Source organism: Manis javanica, chromosome 3 (genome assembly GCF_040802235.1).
Source record: "Manis javanica isolate MJ-LG chromosome 3, MJ_LKY, whole genome shotgun sequence".
NCBI classification, from domain to species: domain Eukaryota; kingdom Metazoa; phylum Chordata; class Mammalia; order Pholidota; family Manidae; genus Manis; species Manis javanica.
The window spans coordinates 185,724,389-185,745,635 of record NC_133158.1 but is presented as its reverse complement, the minus strand read 5'-3'; the positions used below and the strand labels follow the sequence as shown (position 1 = coordinate 185,745,635).

Genomic DNA, 21,247 nt, shown 5'->3' with positions numbered 1-21,247 from the left:
CTAAGTTCTACAAGTCTCATCTTAAAAAGAAAAAAAAATCAGGTAAATGAACTAATTAAAAAATGGAATATAGATGTCTCTTCAGATTTTGCCAAAGAAAATGAACACAATCAGATCTCATTCTAATGGTGCACACAGTCATAAAAAACATATTTCCCAAGTTGTTATTGTTTGTGATGCACACTTAAGTGCACAGAACATTTGCCTTTATGGCAGTTTTATTCTCAACACAGTAAATGGCAAAAGGGTTTCTGTTCAATTGACCTTCTCATAAAAGGTTTAATTTCTTATTCTTTTGGTGTATGTTATATCTTGAGTTTCTTACTCTGGGTTACATCTGTTCTCTGAGTTAGTAAATTCTACTGTGTACGACAGACTGTCAGGGTAAGAGGAAACGGTCCTTGTTATAAGTGACCTGAATTGTAGCAGTGTGAAAACCCTTTGTGGGTGTGGATGGAAAATACATTTAAGTTAAAACTGCCATCATAACAAAGAAGTAGGAATTAGATAAATGTAGAAAGTTTTCTGCTTATGTAATGGGGTTCAGGGCAGTTCACCCCAGAAAGTGCCATTTTGGCATGTGGGTTATTTTGAGCTGAAGACAATAAAAGCCCCACAGACTCAGGAGGAGGTTTTTACCTCCCCCTTAACTGCCTAAAATAATTTAGACCGGGAGCCCGAACCACGAAAAGAGCTATTACCAAAGGTAACTTTTTTCATGTAAGAAAGACTTCTCAGCAGGCCGTGACAGATATTTGTTTACCAGACCTTCAAGATTCCCATCTTTCTGTGAATTGCCTTCCTCCCCTTCGAAGTCCCAAAAACTTAACCCTTTTTCTTTAGCTCAAGAATGCATATTATTCTCAGTTGTCTGACTGTCAGTGGGTCTCATTTTCTTATGGAGCCACTGTATACACATAATTAAATTTGTTGTTCTCCTCTTAATCTGTCTCATGGTAATTTGATTATTAGATAAGGAAAAGAACCCAAAAGGTAGAAGAAAATGTTTTCCTCCCTGACTTATGTTAAACATCATCTTAAAGTATTTGATGACAATAAACAAATACTACAGTATTTCATATCATATTATAACCAATTTCCTCACATTCAGACAAATGTGAAAGGAAATAAACTAGAAAAATATTTTCATAGATGTTATAAACATAGATTATGTATTTCATTTGTTGTTCTACAAATCATACCCATTAAAGAAAATTCTTAGTGAATTCATGTCTCTAGGAGTCAGTAAACTAACTGCTGAGCATATTACAGATGCATTTAAGTACTGAACACAAATAATAGAAAGATATATATAGTTATAGAGATATAGATACACAGATAAAAATATCCATATAGATGTTTTTAACCTAGATTATAATCTTACTTTTAAGACAGTGAATACACATGATTACAAATATAATCTGTACTTAATAAGTTTAAATATAAATGCCAAACATAAATTTGATGAATTTGGTATGTGGAAAGGAATTATCTTAAAGTTCTAATCATTATTTAATAATGTAACTGCACTTTCTTTAAAACGTTTTAAATATTTGCTAATATTTTCCACTACTTTTTTCTTAAACTTTCATTTTAAGATAATTATAGAGTCATGCGCAGTTGTAAGAAATAATACAGGAAGATCCCAAGTATTCTTTATCTAGTTTCTACCAATGGTAACATTTTGCAAAACTATAGTATAGTAGCATAAGGAGGGTATCAACTTCGATACTATCCACTTATCTTGTTCAGGGTTCCCTGTTTACTTGTATCCATTTGGGTGTGTGTGTGTTTATAGTTATACTTAATTTTACCACATGCTTAGGTCCCTGTAGTCAGCAACATAGCCAAGAAGATACAGAGTAGTAAAGATGCTAATATTTAAAAAATAATTTTAATGCACTAGCAGTCTTTTAAAGCAAAAGTTAGCAAACTTTTTCTGGAAAAATACAAATAAAACATTTTTAGGCTCTGCAGGTCATACTATCTCTGTTGTAACTACTTAACTTTCCTTTTGTAGGGCAAAAGCCTCCAAGATAGTTCCTGTACAAATGGCTCTGTTGCGGTAAAACTTTGCTTTAAAAATACGGACTGTCCTGGCTTTGGCCTGTAGGTTCTTCTTTGTTGATTCCCATTGAAGGTTTCCAAATAACCTGTGTTAGTATCTAAAAGGAGCAAATGTTTTCTCAGAGGAGGAAAACTCATTCCTGTTATTTTGTTTGTTTTTATTTTTTTCTGTTTATAAGTATCTAGTTAAATATCAGTTTTTGAGGAAGATATCATACTGAGCATTGCAGGAGCTGCGGCTGTCCAGGATCCGTGTTTGGCAGATGGTTCCCTCAGACCATTAGTCTCTCACTGTACCCGCGGGGCAGGGACTACATGCTGCAGGCACCCTTCTGAAGCACGATCATGCAAACATACCAGGAAAGACTCATGGTTCTTGTTTTTAATAAAGAGAGATTGCTCTTCAGTATTTTTTCCTCACAGGTTAATAACTCCTCTATCTTTTGACCTTGAACCTTTTAGGTAGACACACTTTGGGACTACATAGCAATCTCTCTTTTCTGGTTATGGTATTCTTATGAGTTACCATTTATTCATAAACACCTGTTGAGCCCAAATGCCCTGGGTTCTACTGCAGGCACTCAGAGTCCCACCTCTAGGCCTCTCTAACAAAGCTAGAACACAGGCTGAGCTCCATGAGACGACAAACAGCGTGGCACTAAGTTCTGTATGTAAGATACTAAATTCATTTATTATAATTCACTTCACTTCCTACAATTTCAAACTGTTACATTTTAAAGAAGTGACAAGAGATTTTAAAAAAATTTCTCCCTCTCTTGCTCTTTATCCTCTAAGCATGTACATTACCAATTTATTTGGAATACACCAAAAATGTTTAAAGTTAACTGTCACACTTGTTCTAACTGATTATTCACAAAGGAATCTAACCTGAAGAGGATTTCTCTAAACTTTATTTGAAACATATGGATGTTAAAGTGCTGGGCTGCAGTTATTCCCTTTTGAAAAGTCTAGTAGTACGCTATTTCACTTGGTTTTATGTGAAGCTTGATTATTAAAAATATCCATTTATTTTCTGGCTAGCAAGTTTTTTATGACATAAACCACTTTTTGTTCTTGAGGAGTCATATATTTTTTAAGTAAATTTTTGCTTTAAAATGGCAATGTGACATTGATTTTTTTAAGTAAGTATTTTAGCAGTTCTTAAACCTAATATTTTGATTCTTTTGGCCCATTATTGGAAACAATATAAATTGCTGAAATTCCACAGGAAATATAATTTATAATAAAAACGATTAATTTTCACCATCACAGAAATGTCAGGCCTTAAGCTATACAGAATTTTCTTTAATGTCCAAAGCTTGGCCAATTTTGCACTAATGAAAAAAAAGAAATAATTTACTGTTTAGTTCTATATTACTCACTTCTTTTTTGATGAAATAAAGTTCTGTAATTGTACATATATATATATATACATATCATAAAATATATTCTTATACTTATTTGTATATATTTATCTAATATATATATTAGGCAAAACAACAAAACAAAGAAACAAACAGAAGATCCATAGACTCTGAGACCTGGAGAATGTGCTGAGTCTTGACAACTACCCCAGGTACTATAAATGAGATTTTAATACTATATATGATGGAAACGTATTTTAAAATAACCCAGATCTAATATATATGTTTAGTATAAGTCTGAAGGATAAAAATTTTTTTCAAACCATTGTTTTATGAACATAAGGAGTACAACATCCTAGCTATATATAGTTCATCTATGTCCATGCTGATTTACATATTAGTTGCATTATGCCTAAGCATCCAGCAATAAAACAGACCATTAAATATACCAGATGTTATATCCCACATGATACTTAAAATCATGTCTTTCCATATAATCAATTGTAGGATGTCTGCTGGACAAAATTTCAGCTTGAGAATATAACTCTAAATTAACTAATAGAATATTATTTACAACAGTTTATAGTTTGCCTCAGTGGCATAGCAAAATTTCCACTGTACCATCTTAGGCCAAAATGACAGATAAAAATACTTTTTTTTTTATGAGTCTTAAAGCACAATGTTAATAGAACCAAGTCTAGCTATTTATAAAATAGACTAGAAGAGGGGGGAATAAACTGAACTTGAAACCAGAGCATCTGCTATTATTCCTGTAATAAAGGAGAACCTAGTACCGCAAAATTTTCTGTACACTTGCTCAAGGTGCATATAGTTTACCAAGGTAAGGAAACTATTCTTATAATTTTGTTTTGACTACATCAAAGGGCTTGTAATAGCTGCAATGACTACAGAGTACTAAATCTTAGCTCATTCGAAAAGCTTTGTGTAACATTTTTTATTACCTTGAAAATAATACTTTACTCATTCTACCAAGTTTGGAAGGAGAAAATGTTTAGTCATTTACCTTAATTGGTAGTTCACTGAAGTACATTATGCTTCAGGCATAAATTTAAGCTGAAAATGAAAATATCACACAAGATTTTTGGTGTATGTATACCTCCAGAGCATTCTGAGAAATTGGGATGTAGAAATAATCGAAGATTAGAAATCAGGTTAATTGCTGACCTATTCAAATGGTAGAAGTTCTATACATTTAGCTCTTTAGAGTTTCAGTCTGGCCTATGACCATTAATATGCAAGTATTCTCTCTAGCATAAACAAATAAATAAGAAATGTTTGTAAATAAACATTAAAGATATTAAATATCTTTTTAATAATTTAATATTTTTAATTAAATATTTAATTAATATTTTTAATTAAATGTTTAATATTTAAATAATTTGATACTAATTCAGCAGTAATTTTCCATAAACAATGACCAATGATTTTGAGTACCATGAAAGTAAACACCAATGTTTTAAAATTTTAAATTATTGTCTTCTCAGATTTACTCACTGAGTTTAGTAGATCATCGTAGCTATTTCAGCAGGCATTTACTGACTCCATATAATTTGAGTTATCTGTTGCAAACTAAAACCATCCTTTTTAATCAGAAAGAAATTAGATGCTATCACAGCATGGCTTGGCATTCACTATTCCTTCAGTTTCACTGCAGGTGCTTTTCACTGGGTGGATTTGGCCTGTTGATTGAATTGGCTACCCTGTGTCCTAAGATGACGGCCATGATTGGAAAGCCATATGGTGCAATGCTGTAAGCTTCTGAATCATATTTTGGCCAACTTTGTTCTCACAATTGAGATTCAAAATGGTATCTGTGTAAATTCTATATACTTGCTGCTTATGGGTGTAACTAAGCTTACATTTTTTCCCTTTTCCTTTTAAAACACTTGCTGATGTAAAACCATGCTAGAATTTAATCTTACAGGGACTAGTTGAGAAGAGGAAAGAAACAGAGGCAGGTGACACTTTAGGATCTCCCTGCATGTACCTTTGAAGAAGCAGTCTTCACTGTGGACAATGGCGATCTTCTGCTTCTTCAGGCAAGCAGCTCTATGCACTTCACAGTGGTTTTCATAGAATTCTCCATCAGATCCACACACAGGTTTGTAGTGCCGTTTGCAAAGATCCATGCAAGTGCATTCTGCTTGCCCTGTCTCTCTGCTAATAACACAGTGCCTTCCCAAACCGCAGTATTTATTTTCACAAGATCCCAGCGAGCCATCCTGAATCAAGAATCCTGAAGAAAAAGAACAGAAAATCATTTTGATTCATATGTCCAAATAATTCATGCATGTCCAAGTTTCAAATGAAAAATCACATCTGAAAGTAATTAGTATAATCAGTGTTCTGGTGTTGTCAGTAGAAGAGGGACTCAGAATTGGCAGATGGCTTTTCTAAAGTTTGCTCAACATTCTTCCCTTCTTCCCCGCCTGTGCTGGAGTTCCCTTTCCCTCCCTGTGAGTAGTGGAGTCCTTAAAGTCAAGGTCTCTAAAGTTAAACCACTGAGTTCAAATCCTGACTTTACTATTCATTAGCTTCATGTTCTTAAGTAAATTAATCCTTTGTGCTAAGTCATCCCATATGTAATATGGAGATAATGGTAAAGACACATCCTAGAGTTTACAAAATATTACATGTAATTATCCACAGAAAGCACATCCCAAGCAAATAGTAAATGTTTAACAGATGTCAATTCTTAAGTTAATAGAATTCAGGATAGGAGAAGTAACACATTGGTATATAAGACAGCAAGTAGGAGAAGATAGGAATGTAAAATAATTGTGTCCTGAAAACTTCTTGGTGGAGTCTGATAAGCTGATCCTTTCATGTTTTGACCCTTTCCACCTGACAGTCAGCATTTGATTTCCCTGTTCCTTATTCAGTCTAACAATCTCCATTGGCATCACAAAAATATAGATGGATCCAACAGTATTACACTAAAACACAACCAAACAACTTCAATCCTATGCTCTTCTAGGAAGAAGGCAGATATATAAACTACATCCATATCTGTCAATCTGTTTATATATAGATAGGGAGAGATACACACATACATATATAATACATATGCATACACAGATATGTATGTACATATATACATGCATTATATGTATGTGTCTGTGTGTGTATATGTACATAAATTTCATCACTGACAACTATATATTGCAGAAAAAGATAAAAAAATTACAGTAATTTTCTTAGATACTAATTGTGTATTTCCAGCTTGTTGATTTAAAACCATATGTGCATAATGACATCATAATGAATAAGAAAATAGATTCTGAGCTGGAGTTTAAATCAGTGCACCAGAAGTTGCAAGCTTCAGGACTTTGAGTGAGTACTGAGAACACCAGTCACTCAATTTCCTCATTTGTGAAATAATGATAATAGTATGTCCTCATACGTTACCAAGATTAATGGGCTTGGCACATATAAAACTTCATTTAAATTGTTAGTTATTATTCTTACTATCTTTTCAGAAACTGCTTTTCATGACAGATGTATTCAAATGAAAAAGTATTTCAAGAATCAATTTTGATTTTTAAATGAAGCCCATGCAGTACTTTTGTCTTCATATGCAGATTTTCAAGTAGAATTTTGCAAAATTAAAAAAAAATGAAAAGACCAATACTATCAATGGCATAATTTAAAAAGCTAATTTTTATTTTTTGATAGGAGTATAAATTGTAACAAATCTTCTTGAAAACATTTAAAAAATATTTTGTTCTTTGATAACAAAGTACAGTGGCTGATAAAGCATTCTATAAAATTTAAAACAAAAAAGAAAAAGATATTATAATTTATTGAACAAAGTTTTCCAGCATGGTGTGATTTTAAATGATAACTCAATGAAATGTTTTAGTAAATTTTGGAAAATATATTTAATGCAGCAAATCCTGAAGTCTGGCACGCATTAGAATGGCCTAGAGAGGATGTTACAACATAGATTCTGCTTCCACTTCTCCTCAGAGTTTCTGACTCAGTTGATTTGGGGTATAGCCCCAAATTTATATTTCTAAGTTCACAGATGCTGATGAGAAACTCTGTTTCTGAGAATATTTTAGAGCCTTTGATTTACTGAAATCAAGATTGTAATTAAATAACAAAGAAAAAGAATAGATTTTCTAGACAGCCTACTGGGAGTAATTCTGTTGAAGGGGCATGGTGAATATCTGGAAGATCCTCCTGTATGACCCTTACTACAGCCATTACCAAAACTGACAAGAGAGGATAGCAGATTCAAGATGGCAGCATGACAGGTGAGACAGAGAACTTCTCCTAAAGCCACATACAGTACTAAAATATAGTCAATACAACTCACTCTGAAACAGCAACAGGAAGAAAGGCCTCACCACACTGCACGCAGACCTCACAAACAGAGCAGACCTCACGGAGCAGGGTAACGTACCAAAGCTTTGACCCGATGGGACCCAGGCCCTTGCGCCACCCCAGCTCACTGGCGGGAGGAAGAGAAACGGAGCAGGGAGGGGGTGGAGGCTAAGACTGCTGAACACCTTGCCCTGGAGGTCTACTTTGGGAGGAGAAACCTGCATTGTGTGGTGCCCTGGAGGCTGGGGAGCTGGGACAGGCAGAGTGCCTGAGAGACTGAGGTTCTGACCGTTTGTGGAGGACAGGATCCACACCCAGCTGTTGTGTCAGAGGAAAGGCAGGTGGTCTGAGAGGCTTCCTAGCAGCAACATGGCTGCTGAAGGGGCTGGGTTTGCACGGAGCTTGCTGTGCAGGGGAGGGGAGAGCTGCACAAGGTTGTCTGGGCGCGCTCTGCCCAGCAGGTTGGGAACTTTGAGGAGCTTCAGGTGCTCCATTCCCCTGGCTGGCTACTCAGCTCCGAGGCCCCCCTCTGTGACATGCAGCCTGCTGTGCCTCCCTCCTGGACTGCCGGCACTTGCTCACAAACTGGCAGTCACAGTACTGGCATCAGGCAGCCAGAGGGAGGCCCTGCCTCCAACAGCAGGAGACCCCAAGCACAGAGGCTCACACCTGTGTGCTCGGCCCACTGGCTCTGACACTAGAGACAGACACTGCAGCCAGAAAGCAGGAAATAGCTTTCCTCCCCCCATGCATAAGCGCCCCTCCCCTATGACCCCAACCTCACTCTAGGGGATGAGCAGCTCCAGAGACAGGAGCTTATAGGCACTAGAGGGCAAAACACAGAAATATGAAATGTCAAAAGAGCATGGTTCAGACCAAAATCTCGCAGACCCCAGAAAAAGGGCCAAGTGATAGTGAACTCACTAATCTTCCTGAAAGAGGGTTCAAAATAAAAATCATAAACATGCTTATGGAGGTACAGAAAAATATTCAAGAACTCAGGAACGAATTTAAGATGGAGATTCAGTCATTAAGAAATTCCTTATCTGAAATTAAACATACAATGGAGGGATTTAAAAGCAGATTGGATGCAGTAGAAAAGACAGTAAATGGAATAGAAATTAGAGAAGAGGAATACAAAGAAGCTGAGGCACAGATAGATAAAAAAATCTCTAAGAATGAAAAAATATTGACAGAACTGTGTGACTTATTCAAACGGAACAATATTCTCATTATAGGGGTACCAGAAGAAGAAGAGAGAGAAAAATGGATAGAAAGTGTCATTGAGGAGGTAATTACTGAAAACTTCCCCAATCTTGGGAAGGAGATAGTCTCTCAGGACATGGAGGTGCACAGATCTCTGAAAACAAGAGACCCATGGAAGAAAACAACAAGTAATTAAAATGGCAAAGATCAAGGATAAGGACAGACTATTAAAAGCAGTCAGAGAGAGATAACTAATAACTAAATTCAGCAAAGTAGCAGGATAAAATGAATACACAGAAATCTGTTGTATTCCTACATACTAACAAAAAACTAGCAGAAAGAGAAATCAAGAAAACAACTCAATTTACAACTGCACCAATAAGAATAAAATACCTAGGACACCTAATGAAGGAAGTGAAAGACCTATACCCTGAATACTACAAGACACTCATGAAAGATATTAAAGAAGACACCAATAAATGGAAATACATCTCATGCTCATGTACAGGAAGAATTAATATTCTCAAAATGGCCATCCTACCCAAAGCAATCGACAGAGTCAATGCAATCCCCATCAAAATACCAAAACCATTCTTCAATAGAACTATTTAAAACAAATAATTCTAAAATTCATATGGGACCACAAAAGACCCCAAATAGCCACATCAATCCTGAGAAGGAAGAACAGAGCTGGGGGGATTATGCTCCCCAACTTCAAACTCTACTACAAAGCCACTGTAATCAAAACAATTTGGTACTGGCACAAGAACAGAGCCACAGACCAGCAGAACAGAATAGAGAGCCCAGATATAAACCCAAGCATATATGATCAATTAATATACATAAAGGAGCCATGGATATGCAATGGGGAAATGACTCTTCAACAGCTGGTATCGGCAAAACTGGACAGCTACATGTAAGAGAATGAAACTGATTTACCGTCTAACCCCATACACAAAAGTAAACTCAAAATGGATCAAAGACCTGAATGTAAGTCATGAAACCATAAAACTCTCAGAAAAAACATAGGCAAAAATCTCCTGGACATAAATATGAGCAAATTCTTCATGAATGTATCTCCCCAGGCAAGGGAAACAAAAGCAAAAATGAACAAGTGGGACTATATCAAACTAAAAAGCTTCTGTACAGCAAAGGACACCATCAGTAGAACAAAAGACATCCTACAGTATGGGAGAATATATTCATAAATGATATATCCAATAAGGGGTTGACAACCAAATTATATAAAGAGTTCATGCACCTCAACAAACAAAAAGCAAATAAGCCAATTAAAAAATGGGCAGAGAAGCTGAACAGACACTTCTCCGAAGAAGAAATTCAGATGGCAAACAGGCACATGAAAAGATGCTCCAAATCACTAGTCATCAGAGAAATGCAAATTAAAACCACAATGAGATATCACCTCATACCAGTAAGGATCGCCACCATCCAAAAGACAAAGAACAACAAATGTTGATGAGGATGTGCAGAAAGGGGAACCCTCCTACACTGCTGGTAGAAACATGAATTAGTTCAACCATGAGGAAAGCAGTATGGAGGTTCCCCAAAAAACTAAAAATAGAAATACCACTTGACCTGCGAATCCCACTCCTTGGAATTTACCCAAAGAATACAACTACTCAGATTCAGGAAGACATATGCACCCCTATGTTTATCGCAGCACTTTTTACAATAGCCAAAATATGGAAACAACCTAAGTGTCCATCAGTAGATGAATGGATAAAGAAGATGTGGTACATATACACCTATAGGAGGGAAGGGAGGGATAAGGGAAAATAAGGGGTATTATGATTAGCACACATAATGTTGTGGGGTGGCATACAAGGAAGGTGGTATAACACAGAGAAGACAAGTAGTGACTCTATAGCATCTTACTATGCTGATGGATAGTGACTGTAATGGGGTATGTGGGAGGGACTTGATAATGGGGGGAATATTATTCAGCCATAAGAAGAAAACAGATCCTACCATTTGCAACAACATGGATGGAGCTAGAGGGTATTATGCTCAGTGAAATAAGCCAGGCGGAGAAGAGAAGTACCAAATGATTTCCCTCATCTGTGAAGCATTAAGAACAAAGCAAAAAACTGAAGGAACAAAACAGCAGCAGACTCACAGAACCAAGAATGGACTAACAGTTACCAAAGGGAAAGGGACTGGGGAGGATGGGTGGGAAGGGGGGGATAAGGGAAAATAAGGGGTATTATGATTAGTACACATAATGTTGTGGGGTGGCATACAGGGAAGGCAGTATAACACAGAGAAGACAAGTAGTGACTCTATAGCATCTTACTATGCTGATGGATAGTGACTGTAATGGGGTATGTAGGGGTGACTTGATAATGGGGGGAGTCTAGTAACCATAATGTTGCTCATTTAATTGTACATTAATCATACCAAAAGAAACAGATTAAGCAATTATGAAATACTTTAAAGTGGAAAAGACAAGAAATTTATACTATGCTTAAAACCATACATAACAATGCAAGTATTTGTAAAGAAACCACGAAAAAATGTGGAAGAATGATCACAACAGATTAACAAGGTGGATATGACACAGGCAAATTTTTCTATTTTTGCATTATTGCTTTTTAATGTACAGTTTAATACATTCAAAAAAATCTAAAATTATGTCAATTATAACTATAATATAATAATGGATTTCAATTTGGAAAATCTTTTTCTTCATCTCTGAAAGAATACTTATGCCAATTGGTGATCTAATATTTATAGGGTCCAAACTGGGGCTGTCATTATAACATAGTAATTTGACTTATGTAGTTGTATTTTGTATAATTTTATATCTTATATTTTCTTTATTTTCTTACTATCTTATTAACAAAACATTTTTGATATCAGTTTAAGTTTTATCAGTAGACTTTTATTTACATTTTTATTATCAAAGAACAAATTTAGTGTTTATCAAGAGAATCCGATCATTTCACATTTTAGTCACACATGGAGTTAGCTACCTAAATCAGAACAATTGCCTTTTGGGGAAGGAATGCTCTTGTACCAAATGAGTTCATTTCTGGCATGTTTAGGTTGGTGAGTATCTTCCTAAGACTCCTTCCTCTTAAATTTTTGCTCTTAAAGCCTATACTTCACTTCACAGATTTGTATTAGGATATCAGCCATTTTCTAAAAGTTAATGAACTATTTTACACTAGCTAGAAGCTGTGTGTTGCGTGTAGCTGCGACAATTAAAGGAGAGTAAATTAATTCATATGCAATCCAAAAGAAAGCTCATATTATGTAAATGAATAGCTAGAACATATCCTTTCTGACAGTAATTATCCATGACTAATGCTGAGCTTAAGTTTCAGCTGAGAGTAAATCAACTTAATCTGATCAAGATGTCAAAGATTTTCTTTAAGTACATCCAGTCAGATAACACACTAAATGAATTTTAATCAAGAACTGATATCCTACTATCTTGCAACTTGATAAAAATAACATTTTTTTGCAAAAGAGTGCTGTATGTTTAACAAGTACATCATTTTATAAATTTCTGTGCCTTCAAAGCATTACAAAAATTCCTCATTAAAACAAAGCTGAAACTTTAAAAGGTGAAAGACACCAAGTCATGAAGCAAAATAATTTTATGTAACTCTAAGATAGTCCTTTCAAGTTCTCAATCATGATGCAATTCTCTACAGGTGATTTATATAATATATGCTTCATCAAGCAGTACTTAATATAGAGTGGATCTAAACTGAAATAAACTCTAATTAAATGTAATTATTTTTATGTGCAAGGTGCTATATTAGTTGCTATGGGACAGAAAAAAAGAGGAACAGCCATTGACACTTTTTCTAATGGCTTACAAAGGAGCTAAGGCAGGGTTTCAGGTGTCCCAGTAGAGAGCAAAGATTTAGGGGCACAATTAGGGGAACAAAAGAGAGTGAGGTGAAAAACATCAGAAAGGACCTCACAGACAATGTCACAATTGAGATTATGTTCTGGGAATGGGTTAGGAGTCTAAAAGGCTGATATAGAGATAGAGAAGATACGAAATAGACTGATGCTGGATTTAAAACAGTAACAGCAGAAGGAGGGAAGAACCAGATATTATTGATGGTATAACTACCTCTACTGATTATAATGGAACATACACATCATTAATTCAGAATGCCAAGTTATTTGAGGTATAAATTATAAAATAGGAATGAATAAAGTACAAAATGTTATGTTAACTGATTTGTTAAAAAGAACAACAAATTTTGGGTCAGAGAACGGATTATAGTCTTGGCTTTTCCATTACATTTTTGTCTGATCTCATCCGGGTTACAAACTCTTTGAGCCTGATCTTTGAATGGTAAAATAAGAGGGAACTAATGAATTATATTTTTATTGACTCTCATCCAAACAATTCCTTTATTTAAGAATGCTTGGAAAACAACAATTTCTAACAAAAATTAATGTTGGAGAAATATATTTAGTAGGATCTCTCAATAACACCTAATATTTAAACTTTACCTGTATTAAACCACCAAATACATACTCATAATTCCCTAATTTAAATAATATTAATATATGCTAGAAATATCCTCAGCTATACAAAATGCAACATTACCTTTAACTTAGATTTTGTAAGCTGACATTTCCTAAAATTTTGTCTTTTTAAAATTTTTGTATCATGTTAATAGTTAACAAAAATCAGAGGCCTTTATTTGTATTCCAACTGTCACTACAGATCTGGTTTCAGACAGTTAAAATCAGTGAGCCTCAGTTTCACCATCTTACAAGAATATAGAAGAAATTCTATATTATTTAAACTTTAAATAAAATGCTAATAAAAATAATCAAAAGCTAATATGGTTATTCAGAAGACTATGTGAGATAATTCTCAGAAAGTGCCTGATTTGGATATGTGTTTAATAACATATTATTACTAAAAGTTATCATTTACTATGAATTTGGCATATAGAATATATTGACTTAAAAAATCACTGGAATGAATAAAGAATCGCCTATTTTTTATTATGTATAGTAAGATGTATTTATGGAAGTGTTAAAATGTGTTTTCCCAAATAAACAACACACCTAAAATATTCAAGAGTAACCACTACACAAGAATTTCCCACATCTGTTAAAAAAATACTCAAATTCATATAATTACATATTTTGGTAACGTTTTGCTAACCACATAGGTAAAAACTGAAAATCTTCAGTAAATCCCAAATACATTTTCCTGTTACACATTGTAAACCTAACAAAACACATTCAGTCCTCACAAACTCCATGGCAAGTGGCCATTCAAGTACATACTCCAATGCGTACAGAAGACTGAGCACAGTATGAGCTTTCACAACCTTTATTGATAGGAATATGTATTTACTGCTGTTAGGCTATGAAGTTGGTCCAAACAAGGCTGCCGGACTGAAACCTGGCCCAGCATGCAACTACTCAAAAGACAGTTTGAATGGCCTCATATCTGTACTTCAGTGAATTTGGAACCTTCTTGCCCATCTTAAGACGAGTCCATTGTTCTTCTGTAAACACCTTCATGTAATTCAGCAATTAGGTTTACTTTTAAAAGAAGTAACTATGAAAAACAATAAGCACAACAGAACCAAGGATTCAGTTTAATTGCATTAGTCCAAATTATAGTTTCTATTTAATGAAAATGAGTTTTTACCAGTGCAAATGATTTTTGAGGTGTCATTTCAAGAAATTAGATGATTTGAGATCATTAATATAGCAACAGTTACTTCTTCATGTTCTCAACTGCAGTATAGTAATTCTGATTATGACGACAACAGAAGACTGAAAATGCAAGATACACTCTCAAAACTCTTTCCAACTTGACTGGTGACCTTCATAACAAAGTCCACAAAGATTTTTTCCTAATCATCAATTTTATGCTTTCTAAGTCCCTTCAAGGACCTGTGTTTTCTCTATTAACTTAGAATAATACTTATGGTTACTCGCTTTACCAGATAAAAATACTTTCATCGTCTGTGTGATTTATTTAGATCACAGAAATGGGCTGGAAGCCAAAGAAATCTCACTCAGTAGGAGTCTGCATTAATAGCTAAAAATGTTTTGACACTATAGAGAGGTCAGTAGGTACACAGACAAACATAGACAGATCGTACTTGAATATATGATATTTAAGATCTTCTTTTAGATGACTGTGATCATTAAAGGCAAAATATTCTAAAGTCTGTTATTTCTGTAAAAGTTTTGAGTGATATTAAAAGGAAAAAGAGTATTTATTTTGCTTAGGAGTTAGCTGCCACTCTCCTGTATGAATGATGTTAATCTATACAATAGGAAAATAGCAGACATGTGAGCAGACATAAAAGAAAAGTATTTTTATATAAGTCTATGCAATGAGAATAAAGACATATGTTAACTCATCTGTCAGACTTGAAATACTTCAGGCTTTGGAATAAACCCAAAACTTTAAAAATATTAAAATTTAAAACAGTAGATAGATTATTATCAAGTAATGCATATATTTTCACACAAAGATAAAAATATTAAATAGCAATATAAAAATGTAAGAGTGAAGATAAAACATTATACTAGAGGGGTAGATATGGCAAGATAATTTTCTGATTCATTATAATACTGATTGCTAGGGTCAGACTAACCATATGGCTAATATGGATTGAGGAAGAAAAGAAGACATACCAATTTCTGTTACAACTGCAGGAATAAATGACTGCTAGAAGAATACTGCTTTCAGAATTTAAAGTTTTAAGTTTAAAATCACTTCAATAAAGTATTTAATATGCTTAATTTCTTTTGGAAAAAATATTTTTCTTTATAAAAACGAGTTCTTACTATGTTGATTTTGTTTTTCATTAAAAGACTATTTTTTTTCAAGCACATTTAGGTTTACAGCAAAACTGAGTATAAGGTAGAGAGCTCCATAAACTAATCACAAAAAGACAAATATGACATTTTTCTACTTATAATGAGTTCTTAGAGTAGTCGAAATCATACAGATATAAAGTGGAATCGAAGCATGACAGGCTGGGGGAAGGAGCAATGGGGAGTCATTCTTTGATGGGTGCAGAGGTCCAGCTCCGCAAGATGAAAGGCGCTCTGGAGAACGGCAAAATGCATGCGCTTAATACCACTGAACGGTACATTTAAACATGGTTCACATACTAGTTTTCATGTTTTATGTATTTTACCACATAAAAAAATTGGAAAAAAAATATCTTGAAGGTACAGAGAGTTCCTACATATGCATTCCCTCCCAAATCACACGGCCTTCCTCACTATCAACAAAACTGAACACATATTACTTTCAAAAAACAGGCATTTCCTAGATATCAATTTATTACCATATCTGAGACTCCACACTTCTATGAATACATAGGAAAATTCAATTTCTGCCATTTTTGAGACTTTTGCTTTTCTCTTTAAAGGATTTAGACCAACATCAAGAGCAGTGGGGAGGGCAGTATTTATAAAACAGCAAGGCCTGGGGGATAAAGCCATTGACCTCAGGTTCAGGACACAAAAGCTAGTACTGATGCAATCCTGGGTCCTAAACCCATGGTCATTCAAGTTCTGTACACATTAAATAAAAATGATTTTAGGACATAAAGCACTTTCTCTATTCTTATCAACTCATTTCCTTTAATCCCCCCTTCCTCCCCTCCACCAACTACAGTTTAAATCTATGTCATATCTAATTCCTCCAAAAGCCTCTCATTTCCCCTAGCTTAAGTGTATAGAATTAAAGCAAAGGGCTTTTTTTAAGCATTTCACATATTTATGTTCCCTGGATTAATGGACACAGATTCAATCCATGATTTGAGTTGGCCAAAGATCAAAGATGAAATAATAGAACACTATCTCAAAAGTACTATGTTACCACACATAACCCAATCTAATAGAGTCCTGGAAGGCATTCTAGAGAAAAGTCAGAACTGCACGAGAATTAATCATGCAGAGAAGAGAATTATAAAAGCAGATTTCCAGCAAGTGTATGAATATATGCATAAAATGATTCAATGTTGCCAAATGAGAGATTATGGTTGAGATTGTTAGATGTGGTTAGTGAATTAGGGGAAGGATTACAATGGGCAGTCCTGCAGGCTGTGATGCGAATGTGTTACTGGGGCAGTGGAAGCTGGTATTTAATAGTTTTTAATCATGCTAAGTAGAAGGTAGAAAAGAAACAACACAAGTTAGGAAGCTACCACCCTGGTCTAGGTGAAAACAGTGTGAGTCAGGACAAAGAGAGCTGTACTTAAATCCGTTTATGGAGCAGTATAGTAGGAGTAGGAAAGAGAGGAGGCAAAAAGGATAGCTTTGAATATAAAGAAAGGAGCTAAGAGTGGTTATAAATAAAGATAATTTTGTAAATAGCACTGTAAGTAGTTTTAGGAATTCTTAACTAATAATCTGATTATTCTTGAATAATAACAAGAGTAAGCACAAGGACAATAAGTAATTGGCTGTGAATTAAAATGACACAGTTGAGGGTGGAGTGCAAACACGTCTCATTGCACCAATCTGTGAAGTTGTGTTATTTTAATCAATACCCAGTCATCTCACAAAGAATAGTGAAGAAGATTATGGCATAATTAAGACTAACAATTCTACCTGGGTCCAGTGGAAAGATCTGAAGGATGAAAAGAAGAAGTAACTCAAAAGGAAGTCTTGCAGACAGGAACAGAGTACAAATAGGGCAAACAAGGCAGTTTCCTGAATTCTTGCCTGCGAAGCTGTTTTAATGCTTTAGCATCAATTATAGTTAAGGGATTAAGTCCAACCTTCTTTTCAGTTGATATGACAATCTATTGTGATATTCCTTTAAAATATATGAAAATGAGAAATTCTTCTTTCATCCACACCGCTAACAGAAGACTTTTTAAATGTAAAATTGTCAAGATTTTTAGTCTTTTCTTTAAGGATATTTATTATCTCCTTTTATATTCACAAGCTGTGATACATATCTGTCTTTCTCATGTGTCTCAAAATTAAGCTCTGCATAGTGGAAATATATTTAAGTATCTTAAAACTCATTATCCTAACAATAAAGTTATTATATTTGAATTTTTAATATATATGAGTTTAGAAGCCAATTTAGCCTATGTCCTACTATATAATCTCTTGGTCTTTGGTCTTTTGATTTATCTCTATTCTTTACTTCTATAAATATTTTGTTTTTGCCCCATATCACTCTGCTTATTATTTTCTACTTCGAAAACCAATTTGATTTTTCCCAACTTATTCCTTGTTTATGACTTCTGAATATTTGGACTCTTCATTTTTCCACAAAATGAAACTAATATTTTTAATTAATCACTTAACCAAAACAAAAGCTTTTTCAGTTATTGTTAAAGCTTTTTTATTGTATTGGTTAATTTAGTTTTTGTATAGGCTTCTGCATATTTTGATCGTGATATTCTTCTCATCACTGGCTTTTGGTTAATTTCAAACCACTGATAAGCTCTCTACAATTAGACAACAAATTAGACAATAAAACGCTGCTGTATACTATGGACATTACTATATATACTGCAATTCTTGAATATTTTTTCCTTTTTACAAGTATTTTAATTTGCACATGCATGCGATAACATTCTCTGCACACATCATCATATCAAGTATGTATAATACACTTGAATAATAGTATCATTTTTCTATTTTACATTGTTGGCAGTTGTGGCAGGTTCAGGGTAACTTTAGAAGCTGGTTGTGATCTGGCCCCTCACTCCCTACCCTGCCCATGTATCTGACGCTGATGCCCTTTTCTAGGGATTTATCTTATGATGTCTTTCAAGCTCCAGGGCCACAGGGAACACTGGAATTGTTTCATGTTTATTAATTGGTGACTATCCTTGTTTCTCTCCTCTACCCATCTTCTCTTTTTGGACATAGAAGTTACATTATAGAACTCTTTACATAAAGATAATCATCTAGGTACTAAAAAGTATGCTAAGATACATGTCCCATAATTGGCTCAGAAGGGCCTATATTTTAGTAAGAATATGAGATAATTAAAATGAAATATTTCATAAGGAATAAAACTTGTCACATGAGAGATACAAAGTGATACGAAATTTGGAGGAGGAAGACAATTTTTTGAGGGAAAGTAATGATAGGAGCTTCCTAATAGAAGTCAGATTTGTATAGGGATTTGAAAAAAAAATTGGTTAAGATTTTGACAGGTAGAAAATGGTTGGAAAAGGAAGAGAATAGGAAAACAATATTCTATGTCCCATAAAATCCAACTCTTCTATCATTTTTCTATCAGCTTACAAGTAGTTGCAGAGTAGTTATTTCCTAAACTGGTAACCCAACTCTTACCATTGTTTCAGTAAAGGAACGCTTACAGAACCTACTATATCTTTTCTTAAACAGTTTATTTTAAAAAAACCATTTACTATATATTTTCAAAAATTACACAAAAAGGAGCAGCAGTGTAGCTTTTCCTATATAGTTCTTTCATTAGTGCCTCTGAAATAGAAAAACATCTCCAAACCAAGTTTCCCTTCTAATAATAACTACCATTTATATATATACTGGCTAAAGCATTTTCCTAAGCATATTTCTCCTTTGATCTTTGTACCAGTCCAGTGAAATAAGTATTATTTGTTATATTTTATGAATGAGCAGCCTAGCTCAAAATCATGTTCTAGGTCACTTAACTGGTAAGTGATACCACCAAGCTTCAAACTCATGTCTGTTTGACTATTAATCATTATACTGTTCTTCCTGGATTCTTTTCCTATTGATTTTTTAATTCTGGAGGAATATGCAGCAAATACATATAAGAGGCAATGAGAAAAGTGAAACTTGAACTTAGAAAGTCTAGGAATCTGAATTTGTCAGCCATTGATGTAAAATGATAAATCAAGCATGAGGGAATGTGCTGTAAGAAAAACAGTATATAGAAAAGGGAGAGTGGTAAATGCATCAACTCAGACTTCGCAAAAGTAAAAGAGACTGGGAGTAGCTTCCTCCTTAGTCATAAAAGACTTGGTAACTTAGGAAAACTCTCACTTGCTCACTAGCGGTTAGGTGCCTTAGACCTGAGTCTTACTGCCTGGGTTTGAGACCTGACTCCATCAGCTACCCTTTGTGTAATCTTGATTTTTTTTTGGTTTCTTTTTGCTTTAGTTGTCTCATATGCAAAATGGAGATGTAATAAACTAAACTCATGGAGTCAGTATAAATTAATTCTTATAAAACCCTCAAAATAGTACCTGTCAGGTAATAAATGCAACATTAACATTAGCAATTATCAACATCAATATTATTGCTGCTGCTGTTGTTAATTTACTTCTTTCTAATGAACAACCAAAAGAGTAGGCAGTTTTCCAGGAGTTATAAACCAAAGTTTATTTGCTCTTTAATACTCACTGAAATAATACTTAACAACATCATAGGCTCCCAGCCTAGCCCACAAACTCTGCTTAACCCCTATTGATTCAATCGTATGCTATCATATTGATGATATTACAGAAAATAACCATTCTGTGTAAAAAATATTCTTTAAACAGGAATTTAAATTTGGATCTTATGACCATACTTCGTTCATTGTAGGGAATTTCCTGTCCACATTGTTAACTTACCAAGTAATGGAAGTGACAACCCCTCTAGTTCCTACTGAATGATACTATTTGGCACAAGGGCCCCAATTTGGCAGGGTATTTGTAAGGTGTCAATAAAGAGAAGGATGAGAACAACAAGATAGAAGGGAGAGAAAACTTTAAAGACCAGTTATTTCACTCAGTTTTGATTCCTCAAAGCATCTGTTCCCAATTTATTCTCTGTTCTTGGGTACACAGCATCAACAGTGCAAAATTCCCTGCCTTTCCCCAAACAAAGTGTGTCCAAAAAGATCAACCATCCTGTGATTTCTTTCTGAAAAAGGCAATCCTACTGTGCATGTCCATGTGCTTACCAATAACTGTCCTCACACACCTAAGGAAGTTGGCGATCATTAAATTCACCTGTTATGAAAATTCAGATTGAATGTAGGGCTACATAGTCAGAGCTCTCTCTAGGAATCACCAGGAAGACATATTAAAGTTTGGGCATCTTGGAAGGACTATTTGTGGAACTCTCATAGAAAATATGAGGGCTTTGTTTAAGCCACCAGGTATCACATTTTGCCTCCTCCTTTGCATGAGTATCCATTGCTTCTGACTCTCAGTCTCTTTTGCCCTATATCAGCTTCTTTATATTCAACTTTTATCCAATTAGGACTAGTTAAAAAGTTGTCTTCCTAGGTATCTCAATGGTACTAATGGCAACCA

At 34.5% G+C, this 21,247-nt stretch overlaps 1 protein-coding gene across 4 annotated transcripts in view; it reads right to left on the bottom strand.

Moving 5' to 3' along the window:
* FSTL5 (follistatin like 5) overlaps positions 1–21,247 on the bottom strand; it is an 813,978-nt gene that overhangs the window by 504,615 nt on the left and 288,116 nt on the right. For all 4 annotated transcript variants that reach the window (XM_073232529.1, XM_073232528.1, XM_073232527.1 and 1 more), the window contains exon 4: positions 5,440–5,688. In XM_073232529.1, the coding sequence (XP_073088630.1) occupies positions 5,440–5,688 (249 nt within the window). The remainder of the gene's footprint in view (positions 1–5,439; positions 5,689–21,247) is intronic.